The 16202-nt window shown below is 37.6% G+C and overlaps 1 protein-coding gene across 1 annotated transcript in view; it reads right to left on the bottom strand.

The window, feature by feature from the left end:
- PACRG (parkin coregulated) overlaps nt 1-11514 on the bottom strand; it is a 514304-nt gene extending 502790 nt beyond the window's left edge. The window contains exon 1 of the mRNA XM_004368787.1: nt 11386-11514. Within this exon, the coding sequence (XP_004368844.1) occupies nt 11386-11505 (120 nt within the window). The 5' untranslated portion in view covers nt 11506-11514. The remainder of the gene's footprint in view (nt 1-11385) is intronic.
- Between the last annotated feature and the right edge of the window lie 4688 nt (nt 11515-16202).

Below are 16202 nucleotides of genomic sequence, written 5' to 3' on the forward strand. Positions count from 1 at the left end.
ACTATGCAAAGGCATTCAACTGTGTGGATCATAACGAATTACGGATAACATTGTGAAGAATGGGAATTCCAGACCACTTAATTGTTCTCAGTGAGAACCTGTATATAGATCAAAAGGCAGTCATTGGAACGGAAAGTCATTGGAATGTGATACTGAGTGGTTTAAAATCAGAAAAGGTGTGAGTCAGGGTTGTATCTTTTCACCATACTTATTTAATCTGTATACCCACACCAAAACCAAACCCACTGTCATCTAGTTGATTCCGGCTCATAGTGACCCTGGAGGATAGAGTAGAACTGCCACATAGGGCTTCCAAGGAGCGGCTCGTGGATTCAAACTGCTGACCTTTTGGTTAGCAGCCATAGTTCTTTACCACTGTGCCACCAGGACTCCAATTTAATCTGTATGCTGAGCAAATAATCCGAGAAGCTGGACTATATGAAGAAGAACATGGCATCAGAATTGGAGGATGACTCATTAACAACCTGCGACATGCAGAGGACACAACCTTGCTTGCTGAAAGTGAAGAGGACTTAAAGCACATACTGATGAAGATCAAAGACTACAGCCTTCAGTATGGATTACACCTCAACATAAAGAAAACAAATCCTCACAATTAACAAGCAACATCATGATAAACAGGAAAGACTGAGGTTGTCAAGGATTTCATTTTACTTGGATCCACAATCAACACTCATGGAAGCAGCAGTTAGGAAACCAAATGCTCTATTGCACTGGGCAAATCTGCTACAAAAGACCTCTTTAAAGTGTTTAAAAGCAAAGATGTCACCTTGAGGACTAAGGTGCACCTGACCCAAGAGATGGTATTTTTAATCACCTCATATGTATGGACAATATAAGAAAGATCAAAGAAGAATTGATGCCTTTGAATTATGGTGTCGGTGAAGAATATCGAATATACCATAGACTGCCAAAAGAACGAACAAATCTGTCTTGGAATAAGTACAACCAGAAGGCTCCTGAGAAGTGAGGATGGCGAGACTGTCTCATGTACTTTGGACATGTTACCAGGAGGGATCAGTCCCAGAAGAAGTACATCACGCTTGTTAAAACAGAGGCTTAGTGAAAAAGAGGAAGACCCTGAACAAGATGAACTAACATAGTGGCTCAACAATGGCCTCAAACATAGCAAAGATTGTGGCGATGGTGCAGGACTGGGCGTTGTTTTGTTCTGTTGTACACAGGGTCGACGTGAGTCAGAATCGACTGGACAGCACCTAACAAGAACAACAAAGTATGAAGATTGTTCACCTTAAGGCCATTTAAAAGGTTAGATGTACTATATCTTTTTATAGTAATATAAAGAATGAAATAGGAGAAAAACAAAAGTACCAGGAAGCTGTATTTACTGAAATAGATGCCAATTTATGAACTACAAAATTATTTGAACCTGATTAATAAGGTAATAAATACTTAATCCATATTGCATAAGTGATTCAAAATTTCTGATAAGAAAGATGATGCATATTTTTTTAAGACTTGATATGCGCTATTTGAACACTTTCAGTTTCTTCGTTGGATAGTAGTCTAGTCAATAAGTTTGTCAGGGTCAGATACCCTATCATCCAGGTTATAGGGCCCAGCACCATGTCTTACCCATTATCGGTATTCAGTATCTTTATGCATAGATAAGTCACTGTTGCCGAAGTGTTGATGAGATCACATTATTTCTCTGTAATGGGATATGGTCCAATGATGACAAAAATAAATTGGACTCAGCTGTTTTAAAATAACATCTGGACAAGAATCTCTGTCTCTCCCAACATGCCACAAAATTACCTATGAAAATATAGTAAAAGAAAACGCAACATTCAGCTGAAACCAGGAATTATAACGAAGGCATAGAAAGAAAAGAAATTTCTACAGATAACGAGGTCAATGGAACTGGATTGAAAAATCACAACTGATAGTCAACTCATGTTTTGTAACCAGAGGCACTCACCCAAAAGTAGGTACGTGGCTTTTTCCTCCCTTCCTGTTCCCTGGTCAGTAACTTAAGGTCTGGAACAAAGAATAAGGGTGCTAGGCCACCACTTTGCTACTGTGAAGTTGTTAGTTTTTAAGACAAAGTGCTACTCCCTTCAATTCTTATCCCCATCAATATCACACATCAATATCATATATCACATTATTAACACTAAGAGAACAATTGAATAGGAAGTAGTGATAGACACTCCTGATAACACATTGCATTGCATCCTGGAAAGTGATGTCCCCACCAGCAAAATGCTATAGGTGAGAGCAGAGGAAGCACTTAGTGATGAAAATCAAAGACCACAGCCTTCAGTATGGATTATACCTCAACACAAAGAGAATAAAAATCCTCACAATGGGACCAATAAGCAACATCATGATAAATGGAGAAAATATTAAAGTTGTCAAGGATTTCATTTTACTTGGATCCACAATCAATGCCTATCGAAGCGGCAGTCAAGAAATCAAACAACACATTGCACTGGGCAAATCTGCTGCAACAGACTAAAGTGTTAAAATGCAAAGATGTCACCTTGATGACTAAGGTGCGCCTGACCCAATCCATGGTGTTTTCAATTGCCTCATATACATGTGAAAGCCGGACAATGAATAAGGAAGGCTGAAGAAGAATCGATGCCTTTGAATCATGGTGTTGACGAATACTGAATATTCCATGGACTGCCAGAAGAACCAACAGATCTATCTTTGAAGAAGTATGGCCAGAATGCTCATTAGAAGCTAAGATGGTGAGATTTCGTCTTTGGACATGTTATCAGGAGGGACCACTCCCTGGAGAAGGACATCATGCTTGGTAAAGTAGAGGGTCAGCGAAAAAGAGGAAGACCCTCAACGAGATGGACTGACAAAGTGGCTGCAACAACAGGCTCAAGCATAACAACAATTGCGAGGATGGCGTAGGACTAGGCAGTGTTTCGTTCCGGTGTACATAGGGTTGCTATGAGTCTGAAGCAGCTCAACATCCCCTAACAACAATTTCCATCAAATTGTGTTTCACGTATGAAAGTAGAAAAATGATATTTTCAGATATTTAAGGATTCAGAAATATTCAATTCATGTACCTCTTTATAAAATTGCTTAAAGATACACACCACCAGAGAGAGATGTGTTTAAATAAGAACTCAAGAATTGGGAATTTATGGCTTGAAAGGTTTATGGGTTCTCCCTCATTCAGACTGGAATCCAACCTTGGAAATTTTGTAGGATTCTCTGTTGTAAGAGAGATGTCTTAGATTAGGGGCAGAAGGTGGATTTATCATGATTCCATCCTCTATCCTTCTCCATATTTACACTTTTCCCAATAGCAAGAAGTGTGTTTCAAAATTAATGAAATTTTTTTTCAACCGCTGTTGCTACTCTCTTAAAAAATATGCTAACGACATGCTCACAATGACAAACCAACTTACGTGGTTCCAACTTACATGACTGGGTCACTGTACCAATAATTACTAAAGGAAAAGCCATTTTTGCCCTTGCTCAAGTAGAGTTGTACTGAGAAATATATTAGCATACTTTTCCCCAAGGGCCATGAATAATGATCTTTGAGAACTTTAAAATGTATATTAATATTAAATGATGGTTGTCTTTGTTTGTTAGTTTGTTAAACTAGAGAAAACAATTAATATTCCTGTGGCAGTTATGTCCATTATCAATCTCCTGTGCTAATCAGCTTGAATGTTCCTTTAAGTTCTTTAAAAAATCAACATATGAAACCGTTTCAACAAAGTAAAAAACGTACATGTAGAAAAAATACTGAAGAAAAACACCAACATACTAAAAGTTATCATCTCAGTATTAATTTTATTTTCTTTTACTTTTTATCCATTTTCCAAATTTTCTACAATAAGCCTGTATTACTTTTAAACTGGAAAAAAATCAGAAAAATCTAAGAATAAATGTATATAATTTTTATATGTCACATAATAACAAAATTTTTAAGTATTATATACACTATGATCTCATCTATGCAAACAGAAAAACAAGATGGAAATACTTTCATAAATATTAATGGGTGTTTTCAGCAAATGGTGGAACAGAATTATTTATTCCTTCTACTTTTCAGTATTTTCCTTTTTATAAAATAAACGTATATATTTCATATTAAAAATAAAAATTGGTCATAAGGATAAAATTTTATATTTCATTTATATGATTTCAACTGATGATCCTACCAGTATTAATTTTCACATGGAACTTTCAAAGTTGAGATATCCTTCTTTTTGACCAAGGAAAGGTGGTGGAAAAACTTGGGAATGGATAAGGATGACTGTTGAACAACGTGATTAACATGACTTGATGCCACTGAACTGTACATGTAAAGAATGTTGAAATGGCAAACGTTTTTCGTTACATATATGTTTTCCATTAAAAAAAGAAAAAAAAAATTTTTCCTAAAATTGTTGCCTTAAATCTGGATAAAAACTGATATGATTATTCATTAACGTTTTAATTAGATTTTGCCAAAAGAAAATGAAAAACTTTAATACGACTTCAGGGGGCTGAAAATTCACTGGGTATCTACAAGCCTCAAATCTGAAGACACACTTGACTACTCTAAAGGAAAACATCAAGCAAACGCTGACTTTTTTTTATGGTCATACTGACAATGTGAGTTTGTCAAATAACTTTTGATCTCAATAGGGCTTCAATAAAGAGAAGGGATATATAGTGAGTGATAAAACAGAGAAGGAACCATTCTCTAAACTACTAATTGAAACAGAGCTGGAGGGCCACCTTCAGGGTGGATATAGGAAATTCATCAGGGTCCTGTTTGTGGCCCCAGGTGGAACTTTCTGACTAGCAACAATGGCCGTTTCTAGTTTAAAGATGAGAGGACTGACACATCTAAGATGACAGCCTTTACAGCTAGGAGGGTGGTGGCGAATCCCACTTCCTCATAGGCTAGGAACGGATCATCAAGTGTTTTCGCTATGCCACCCTTCACAACACCAAGACCGCTCCTTCTCTTCCACAGTGGGGGGTGTTTAACTGAAAGGCAGGAGCAGCTTGTTTTATCTTCCGGTTGTCAGCCTACTGAGATCTGGAGCTTACAACACGGCTTGTTTCCCTTGGGGTCCCTGGTAATGTGAATTGTCCTTAGCCAAGTGCCTCACAAATCACTGTCACACCGCAGCAGCCGACCTTTCTTTTCAATCTATGCACTTTTCAGGAGTTATAAATCAGTTGACTTTCAAGCTCGATGAGATGGCATATGCCCCAGTTTGAAGAACAGATGGAGGCTTGGGGGAAAATTGTTTCTGCAGGCTTGCTACAAGCAGCACTGCTCCATAAAAGTGAACCATTCGTACTAATTTCTCACATAAATTATATGGGCAGCAGGGAGCACCAGCCCATTCAGCAGAAAATCTTTCATCTAGCTTTCAGAGGTCATCTAACCAATTTAAATTAAAGTTATTTCTGATACACGGCGGTATTTTCATCTGTGTGCTTTTAAGAGGTAGCAATTCGCATCCAGTAGAAGAGTGGCGTTAATTGTGTATGCAGACCCCTCCTCCAAAAAACACGGAAGAGCACAGCAATTGCCAATGGGTTATTTTTCTCACAAATTCGAGAATAAGCTCTGTCCATTAATTAATCACAGAGGAATTAATAGTGGAAACGTGGCAGCTCTCTAGTATAGAAATCAGGTAAATTGTCACTTCTCTTGTAAAATTTGCTTTACAAATTCAACTAAGACCTGTTATCCAAACTCCAGCTTTGGCAGTTATCAAAAGAAATAGCAGCCTGGGACAATTCCAAGAGAATATCCATTCTTCTTCATGGGAAACACATTATTCAACTCCTAAATAAATGTTCCTGTTAAGATTTAAAGAATCAGTATCCGTTTTACCTGGAGGGTCAGAGAGAGAGTATCATTTTTTTTTTTAAACCACAAGAAATTGAAACATAAATACACTGAAGTACGAGATGACTAAATTATGCATCAAAATTATATAATTCTGTATACAGTATACTGAGAGCTAATGGACTAGGAGCCCTGGTTGCGCAGTGGTTAAAGCACTCAGCTCCTAACGGAAAGGTTGGAGATTCAAAGTCACCTGTTCCTTGGGAGAAAGATGTGGCAGTCGGCTTTTGTAAAGATTACAGCCTTGGAAACCCTATGGGGCGGTTCTACTCTGTCCTATAGGGTCTCTATAAGTCAAAATTGACTCCACGGCAGTGGGTTTAGTCTGGTTTTTGGTAGTGGACCAGGTGTCATATCACAGTGTGGCTGACTTTAAAATGTAGTAGTGTTTACAGATAATGAGCTGTCACGGTTTGGGGATGATTTTAATTGTAAGAAAATTAGTACACCTTTTAACCTTTTCAAGATCTAATTATATTCTCCTTTGGATTTTTTGTTGATACTATGTGTTTTCACTAATGAAGGCATGCTGATTAAAGGACCAATTCAGAATTTTTGTTAGGAGTTACAGATATTAATACCCACTATCTGGGATCACATATGTCCAAGCAGATGCCAGGCATAGTCAATCCTATCGATATGAGTCAGTGATAAAATTGTTTTGTTTTGTTTTTTTAGTTTTTTAATTTTATGTCTTGAAAATTTGTAAAATATGAAGGCACCTGGCAGTGACTGCAGAGGCATTTTATTCTCATTTCCTTCTTCTTAGCCTTTTTATTATTTTTCATAAAATTTTTCAAAACATGGTACAATGTATTCTTCCTTACTGAAAAAGCAGTACTTGAGGAATAAATAAAGCTAAGGGATTTTTTTTATCTCAGGAAAATTACCACTACAAGCATTCTTCATTACTGCAAAAGCAGTACTGACAGGCCAAATAAATAAAACTAAAGGAATCTGAGTCTCAGGAAAATTCTTTCTGTTGTACATAGGGTCACTGTGAGTGGGAACCGCCTCGACGGCACCTAACAACAACATGCGTTCTTCATTATAACAAAAGCAGTACTAACAGCTAAGAAGCAGAAACAGCTGCCCCAGAATACTGCACAACTGCCTACAGTGGTGCATTCCACCTACTACACGTGGGAGCAATGACTGAGCCTTAAGATTCAATGTAGGGTAAAATAATCTCTTGAAAAGTACCACTGCAACGCATTATTTCTTATTTCAAAGGCATTATTTGCTGTTCAGAAGTAGAAAAGCAGAGAGCCAGTGTCACCTGGAAACAATGAAAGGTGTCAAGAAGAAAATGGCCACTATAACTAACTGACTGGCAATAGCTTATTCTTGAGATAAGTACATTCTCACCAGAACATAGAAACATATTGAGGAGGCTTATTTCACAGAAATAAGGCAAACCCGTCAAAAATTTAGAAGATTCACACATCCAGGAGGCATCACTTAAGACAATGCTCAATCTACACAAAAATAGGGTCCAACTCAGGGTTCTTGAGTTTCATGCATTTCAAAAGGCTTCCACACTAAGGCTAAACACATTAAAATCGGGCTACTTCCTTTCCAAATAACTCCAGAGGCATAAAAAGTGGGTGGAATACCATGTGTCCCACATATTTTGAAAGGGTTTAATAATAATTATATCCAAAAACTTTTTCCTACTAGGAAATTATCAGTTATGTCAATGGAAACAGTCTCTTTGACAGAGCTTTTTTTATAGTTCATGAGTATCAGTGTGACTGGGAACAGAACAAAGGACAAAATACCCAAGAAGAAATACTGAATGAAGTCATACATGAGTATTAGCAACTAATCGCTCAACCCAGAATTGAAGATGCTGTCCAAGCCAATGCCAGTGGAAATGTTAAAGACTGATTTAAGCATCCTATTAATTTATGCACAGCGTTTTCTTTACTTGGATGTTCAATTTGGAGACCTCTTTTTAGTTTGTTTAGAAAGAAAAATGAATTTGTTCATCATTTTCAAAGTAAGATTTAAGAAATCACTAGTCATTGAGAAAACATTACATACACTCTAAGGAGCATTTTCATCATAAAAAGTACAACTATTACATATAACTCTGGACTCCAAAGTCCTGTGCACTCAAATTAAACTTGCTGATGCTAATCTTGACAATTTTCTACTGGGAGACTTGGTATCTGTGGCTAATTTCTAACCAATATTTGTTCTTCTAAGTTTCTCATGAACATCTCAAAATACAGCTATTTTAATAATTATGAAACAAAATTCCTTAGCACTCTCATAGTTAAAAGGGGCCAGAGTACCCTTGCGGCGCAATGGTTAAGTGCTTAGCTGCTAACTGAAATGTTGGCGGTACAAACCCACCCAGTGGTTCTGCTGAAGAAGAACCACCCAGTGGTTCGGTCGCTATGAGTGGGAATCAACTTGACAGCACCCAACAACAGCAATGATCCTGCAATTCATTCTCCTCACTTAAAGCAAGAAAAACTAAGACTTAGAAAGTAAGAGGCATGGTCATGAAACAGTTTTCAGAGAAATAAAACTTAAAAATAATCAACTCTAATATGCTTTACAAGGAGCCCTGGTGGTGCAGTGGGTAAGTGCTTGGCTGCTAACAGAAAGGTCGGTGGTTGGAACCCACCAGCCGCTCCAAGGGAGAAAGCTGTGACAGTCTGCTTCCACAGAGAGTACAGCCTTGGAAGCCCTATGATGCTGTTCTACTCTGTCCTATAGGATCGCTATGAGTCAGAACTGACTCGACGGCAACTTTTTTTTTTTTTCTTTAAATTAGGTTCTTTATAAGATAGTGCCATAGAGTGCCTTAGTTATTTCAAGAATATTTGTTGGTTTCTAATATGGCAGTGATCTGGTCAGCAAACGCAGAACAAGTAGAAGGAGCATTTGATGACTTGGGCAGCAATCCCTTCCAGCATTTCACAGACTGGAGTGAGGCCAGAGATGCTGGGCAGACTCTGTTTGGGACAGTCTTAGCCCCGTGACACCTAAGTATTTTGGAGTCACAGGGGCCTGTTTGAGATTCCAATTACAGGAATGGATCTTTTTACCACTAATTACATACACTATTTCAGGAACTCACAAAACCTCATGGAATCCTCAGGCGTCCCAGGAGTACGGAGAGAGGACAAGTATTTTCCTGGGGAGGCACAGCTACTTCGATGAGGGTGACTGTGACGTTAGATCCAGTGGTTTGCTGGACAGGGGGCCCTGTGCTGTGTCCACACATCTACACACAGAGAAGCGGCGTGCCCTCCTTGCTTGTTTGTTTTGTCAGTGGCCCCGCTTCCTTCTCCACTGAAAGTCCCTTCCTTGGGAAGGACTCCTCCTAAAAAGTCTCCTACTTCCACCTGAAACCAGGTTGTCCCTCCGGTAAATGCACCAAGAAATAAATCGAAATATAGTGACAGCTTGTTCACAAGACTATGTTTAATGATTTTAATATCTTATTTTCAGTGTTTACAGTAATTTAATCGAAATGTGGTTAGCGAAGCTTAAAAAGACAGAAATCTACAGGTTAGGGAATAAGACGTTTCTTTAAATGTATGCTATTACCCTACCAGTGACATCAAATATATTGCTTCCTCTTTATTATTACCTTTTAGCTTTGCTGCATCAGTACTACAATCGATAGTAGCTTAAAAGAATTAATATAGCTATAAAAAAGAAAAGCAGTTTATATCTCTTCTGACTGTTGGACTATCAAAGATAAAGCAAAATGATTCATCCCACATTTTTATTATTAATAATTTATTTTAAAGATAAATCTTTTTTAGTCTGTTGACACTTAATGTTACTCATAAAATTATTCGAATAGGTCAAAATAAATCTAAATATTTTTATTAATACAATTTATATGTAGGGTATAATTACTTAACACACTAAAAGCCACTCACTTTGTATAAATACTTGTCCTTTTCTTTTACTTAACAGGAATCAGGTTTTTTAAACCTCCTCTGTGCTATGTTGCGTGAACCAGTACACAGACAGTCAAACACACAATGTATGCAATTAAGCAAATAGAAATGGACCCCAAAGCACAACAAACCTTTGGGAATATGTATTTACGTTAACACTAAATGTATCTACTGAAGTTATATTTGCTATAAAATTTTTTTTCTCATCGTATGCACATTTTCATATAACAAATCCACATTTTCATAGCAATGTTTAAAAGCAAGATAACTATGTCCCTCAATCCACCTCCCACCAAAAAAAAAATTTATGGCAAAATTTAATAACAGGAAAACGATCAGATTTTTCTTGCCAAAGTAATTCGGAATATTTCTAAGTTGAGTAACTGAGTATCAGATGATTGCTCAAGATCTAGAAATGTCTGATGATTACATGAAAACATTTCAAAAAAACATCATAGAAATAATACAAACCATTCTTTCAGTCTTTCCACAGAGGAAGTGAAAAGGTTCATTTTAATGAATCTTTCTAAGCTACTTATTTCGGTAAATTCTTCAATTTGATAATTTTATTTTCTGACAAGATTTTATCTCTTACAAATTACAAACAATTCCTAAATTCGCCTCCAGACACAACTGCTGGAATTTTTAGTTAAATGTGCCAATTGTTCCTTTTAAATGCTTTTTTGACAAAATCTTTGTTTTCCTTCACCTCCCAGGATTCTCATGCATGCGCAATGGCTCTGCTGTCTTTATGCAGAGAAGCCTTCAGCTGACAAATATCACCCAAAGCAAAATCGGTGATAACAAAAATAATGAAATGGCAGGAGCAGGTGAGAGATCAGCATTCATTTTTCAAATTAAATGTAAAAGCCTTCTCTAGTTAAGAGATTGGCAAGTTTTCACAAATAACTTCAGTGAGCCTTTTAGACAGAAACACAGCCCCGTTGGAATGGAGTCATTAGGCAATACATTTATTTTGAAGCCAATTAACCTTTCGTCAGGACGATGTCGGGCGGTAATGGTTTTGGTGGACGAGGTCAGCCTCTAACAGAGGCATGTATGATAGCGACTGCCCCGGCTGAGCTATGCCTCGAGGAGAGGGCTGCCGAGGAATGAGAACCGGCCTTCTTTTGTATTCTGCTCTGCATTTGCAGGGAGCAGGCGATCCTGACCTATCCATTTAGGTAATTAAAGCTTCCATTCGGAAATGTCCTGCAGGAAGGTGAAATGGGGGGAGATAAACGCCTGGTGCTGCCTCTGACCAGCCACCAGCTCCATCTTTTGATGGACTGCCTGAAACAGCTGGGCTGCCAGCTTCTCATAAAAATAGAGATGGATGGGCAGCGGACAATTCTCCAAGGCAAAGCAACTTTGTCATTTTCTTTTTCGCGGGCTATAATTTAATTGTTAGTCAAGGTGGATGGCTCACACGGGAGGCTTCTGCAGAGAGCTTACCCACCATCTTCCACTTGCAGAGAAACTACTTGACTTTATTTACTTACCAGCCCACGGTGTTCGGCACTGGGAGATGTCACTTGAATGAGCACAGCTGGCTGTCACGGCTGTGCCCTGACTTACCTTCCAAGCTATCTTGTTGCCTTTGGAGTCGTGCTCAAGGGCAATTGGGAAGTCTCCTCGCTCATAAAATTTTCGAAATGCTGTGGGCTTTGTTGGTCTTTCTTTAAATGCCCCTGCCATGGGAGGGCCTCTCACCTTAAAGGGAACAAAAAACAGCCATCAGGTGTTAAAACATAACAAAAGATCCCCAGTGAGGACACTTCTTGGTTTTTAAAATATTCCATCGTGTATAAAATATGCCAGAAGATGGAGATCGAAATATCTGCTCATGGACAACAGAAATCGCAATGATACAGACGTTTGTGGAAGAAAATTATTTTATAATCACTTCTAAGGGGCCACTTGGCTTTCATCGACTTCAGAAAGCATTCCTAGAAAGTGCCACATTATAAGGAAGAGAAGCCTGAAGTTTTGTTTAAGAAGAATATTTTGATAGAGGTATCGAAGCTCAGAGTGTTAAGTTAAGATTCTTCATAACTGCACATTCTGATCTTCGGTCTAATATAATTGTGGAACACTGAGTAGTGCATTTAAAATATTTCATTTCAATCTTTCTATATATAATGTGAAGGATATGTTCTCATATTTTGAATATTAATAAAAAAACTAACACTGTGATATAAAATTAAATAATGATAAATGAGAGTATTTAAAAAGAAAAATGGTGGCCTATTGTGTGTGTCTGGCATACATTTAACAATATAAATTCATGAGGAAGTAACATTAGAATAGATGACATGAGAATCTTTCACCCCTAGAAATGTGATTTTCATCAAAGAAGAAATATCCCATATTGAGTTATTTACATTGAGTGCATCTTTTAAATCTGCATCATTTATATCTGAACTAATTCATTAGGTTACAAAATCCAAAATGACTAGTGGAATATTAGAAAATTATAGCCTACAGATGGTGCCTTCCATATAGTTTAAACGTGGTCATCTTTCCCTGCTTTAAAACAAAAAAGTAAATACTATCATCTAGTCATTTATTAGTTTCATAAAATCAAGATTATTTTTAGTAATACTTAAAGTGGACAAGATAGCAAATAATTTATATAACATCTAAATATTTGAAATTATTTGATATCATGTAAATTTTTAATATTTTTCAGGAAAGTTTAATTTTAACAAAGAAAGAAAATAAACATAACGATACATATATTAGGTATTACAAATTATATCTAATGCAGATATGAAGGCTAATATTTAAAATGGAGGGGAATATTGAGAAATTGTTTATTAAGGTGAATGAAGTGGAGTCAAAAAATGAGAAGACACAGGCGCTTACTAGAGATTAGAAGTTGCTTCCCCAGGGAGCACACTGTCCCCAGTGTACAACTGCCTGAGCCACTGAGGAGACAGTGAGCATCAGGGAAGCAAGACTTTCTTTTACTTATCAAAGATCTGAAATTTGTTCGGTGTTAGAATTACCAACCGCTGTTTTCAGCCAAACTCATTCAATTGTTAAATAACCATATGCATTTGGCAACTACTTTCCACAGGACACTGAGCTGGATGCTATATACAAAGGAAAACATTTTTGGAGTCACAGTTTTACAAAACTAGAGTAAAATATCATAGCCAGGATATAAACATTTCCATCATCACAAAGATCCCTTATGCTGCCCTTTTATAGCCACGTCTACTTCCTTTAACAACCCCCTACTCATCCCCCATAACTACTAATCTGTTCTCATTTCTGTAATTTTGTTATTTAAACAATCATACAGCAGGTAAACCTTTGGGATTGTCTTTTTTCAGTCAACATAAATCTCGGGGGATTCATATAAATCATTGTGTGTGTCAATAATTCATTCCTTTTTAATGCTGATTCGTATTCCATGGTATGGGTGCCCACAGTTTGTTTAACCATTCACCTGCTGAAGGTCATCTGGGTGATTTTGAGATGAATAAATGAATAAAGCAGTCGGTATTTTGGAAATGCTCTTTACCAAGTTGGAGAAATTCCCCTTTATCCCTATTTTTCTGAAAGGTGTTATCATGAACGGTGTTGAATTAAGGAGCTCTGATGGCACAGTGGTTGAGTCTCGTCTGCTAACCGAAAGATCAGGGGTTCCAACCCAACAGCTGCTCTGTGGGAGAAAGATGTGGCAGTCTGCTTCCGTAAAGACAGCCTTGGAAACCCTATGATGCTGTTCTACTCTGTCCTGTAGGGTCGCTATGAGTTGGAATCGACTACATGGCAATGGGTTTTGGTTGGGTTGGTGCTGAATTTTGTCAAAGACTTTTGTCTGCATCAATTGCTATGATCATGTGATTTTTCTTATTTAGCCTGTTGATATGGTGAATTACGTTGATTGATTTTCAAATATTGAACCAGCCTTGCATCATAGTATGTAATTCTTTTTACATATTACTAAATTCTATTTGGTAATAGTTTGTTAAGGATTTTTGTGTCTATATTTATGAAGGATATGGGTCTGCAATTTGTTTTTGTTCTTAAAAATTTTTTTTTTTTTCTTTTGGGCCTGCTTTTGCTATCAGGGTAATACTAGCTTCATGAACGGAGTAGGTTGTTTTTCTTTCTATTCTATATTCTAGAAGACATTGTATAGGATTGATGTTAATTCTTCAAACATTTGATATAACTGTGCAGTAAAATCATCTAAGCCTTGAGATTTATTTTGGTGGAGTTTTGTAATTACAGATTCAATTTCCTTAATGGTTATAGAAGTATTCATATTATCTACTTTATATTGGATGACTTATGGTAGTTTGTGTTTTTAGAGGAATTGATTCATTTTATCTAAGTTGTCAAATTTATGGATGTAGATTTTTTTGTATTTTCAATCGCCTCATATTCATGTGAAAGCTGGACAATAAATAAGGAAGATCGAAGAATTGATGCCTTTGAATTATGGTGTTGGTGAAGAATACTGAATATACCATGGTCTGCCAGAAGAATGAATAAATGAATCTTGGAAGAAGTATACCCAGAATGCTTCTTAGAAGCACGGATGGCAAGACTTTGTCTCACATACTTTGGACAAGTTATTAGGAGGGACCAGTCCCTGGAGAAGGACATCATGCTTGGTAAAGTAGAGGGTCAGCGAAAAAGAGGAAGACCCTCAGCAAAATGGATTGACACAGTGGCTGCAACAATGGGCTCAAGTATAACAACGGTTGTGAGGATGGTGCAGGCAGTGTACATAGGGATGCTATGAGTCAAAACGGACTTCACAGCACCTAACAACAAGAGTTGTTTGTAGTTTATTCCCTTATTACCTTTTTGGTGTCTGCAGGGTCTTTAAAAATATCTGCTATACATTTCTGATATGGGTGTCTTAGTCATCTAGTGCTGCTCTAACAGAAATACCACAAGTGGATGGTTTTAACGAAGAGAAGTTTATTTCCTCACAGTCAAAGTAGGCTAAAGTCCAAATTCAGGGCGTCAGCTCCAGAGGAAGGCTTTTTCTCTGTCGGCCTTCTTCTCTTCGGTGTTCCCCTGGACTAGGAGATTCTCTGCACAGGGACCCCGGTCCAAAGGATGCGTTCTGCTCCCGGCACTGCTTTCTTGATGGTAAGAGGTTCCCAACTCTCTGCTTGCTTCCCTTTCATCTCTTGAGAGATAAAAGGTGGTGCAGGCCACACCCTAGGGAAACTCCCTCTACATTGGATCAGGGTGTGACCTGGGTAGAGGTGGTGTTACAATCCCACCCTAATCCTCTTTAACATAAAATTACAATCACAAAATGGAGGCCAACCACACAATTCTGGGAATCATGGCCCAGCCAAATTGATACACACATTTTTGGGGGACATAATCCAAACCATGACAATGGGTAATGTTTCTTCTTTCTTTTTTTCTTTGCCAGTCTTGCTAGAGGTTTGTCAACTTTATTGATAAGCTCAGAGACCCAGCTCTTTGTTTTCCTGTTTTCAATCTCATTGATTTCTGCTTTTCTCATTAATACTTTCTTTCCTCTGCTTGCTTTGCACTTATTTTGCTCTTTTCTTTCCAGTTTCTTGCAGTGGGGTCTTGTTTGATTAATTTGAGACTTTTCCTCTTTTCTAATGTGTGCATTTAGTGCTATAAATTTCCCTCTCACCACTGCTTTAGCTATGTCCCACAATTTTGATATGTTAGCATTTCATTTTCTTCAGTCCAATGTATTGTTTTTTTCTTTTCCTTGAGACTTCCTTTTTGACCCATGGATTATTTAAAAGTGTCTGTATGATTGGAGCCCTGGTGGCACCGTGCTTAAGAGCTCAGCTGCTAACCAAAAAGGTTAGATAAAATGAATCCAGGTCGAATCCACCGCCGGCTCCTTGGAAACTCTATGGGCAGCTCTACTCTGTCCTATAGGGTCACTATGCATCGGAACTGACTAGATGGCAACAAGTTTGGGGGGGTTTTTGGGTATGATTTAAATTCTTAAATTTGTTGAGGTTTGTTTTATACCACAGGTTGTGGTCTATCTTGTTATGTGTTCTGTTGCCACTTGAAAAGAATGTGTATTCTACTTCTTTTAGTTGGAGTGTTTTACAATGTTAGTTAGATCCTGGTGGTTGATGGTATTGTTGAGTTCTTCTATAGTCTTGCTGATTTTCTGAGTAGTTGCTCTGTCAATTGCTGAGAGAGGGGTGCTGAAGTCTCTAACTATAATTGTGGGTTTCTCTATTTCTGCTTTCAATTCTATCAGTTTTTGCTTCATATATCTGGCAGCGCTATGTTTTGGTATGTACACATTTAGGATTTTTATGCATTCTTGGTGGATTGACCCTATTTTCATTTGTAATGTCCCTCAGTGTCTTTTCTCTGAAGTCTACTTTATCTAATATTACTACATCCAG

This window comes from Trichechus manatus, unplaced genomic scaffold (assembly GCF_000243295.1).
Source record: "Trichechus manatus latirostris isolate Lorelei unplaced genomic scaffold, TriManLat1.0 scaffold00002, whole genome shotgun sequence".
Classification (NCBI taxonomy): domain Eukaryota; kingdom Metazoa; phylum Chordata; class Mammalia; order Sirenia; family Trichechidae; genus Trichechus; species Trichechus manatus.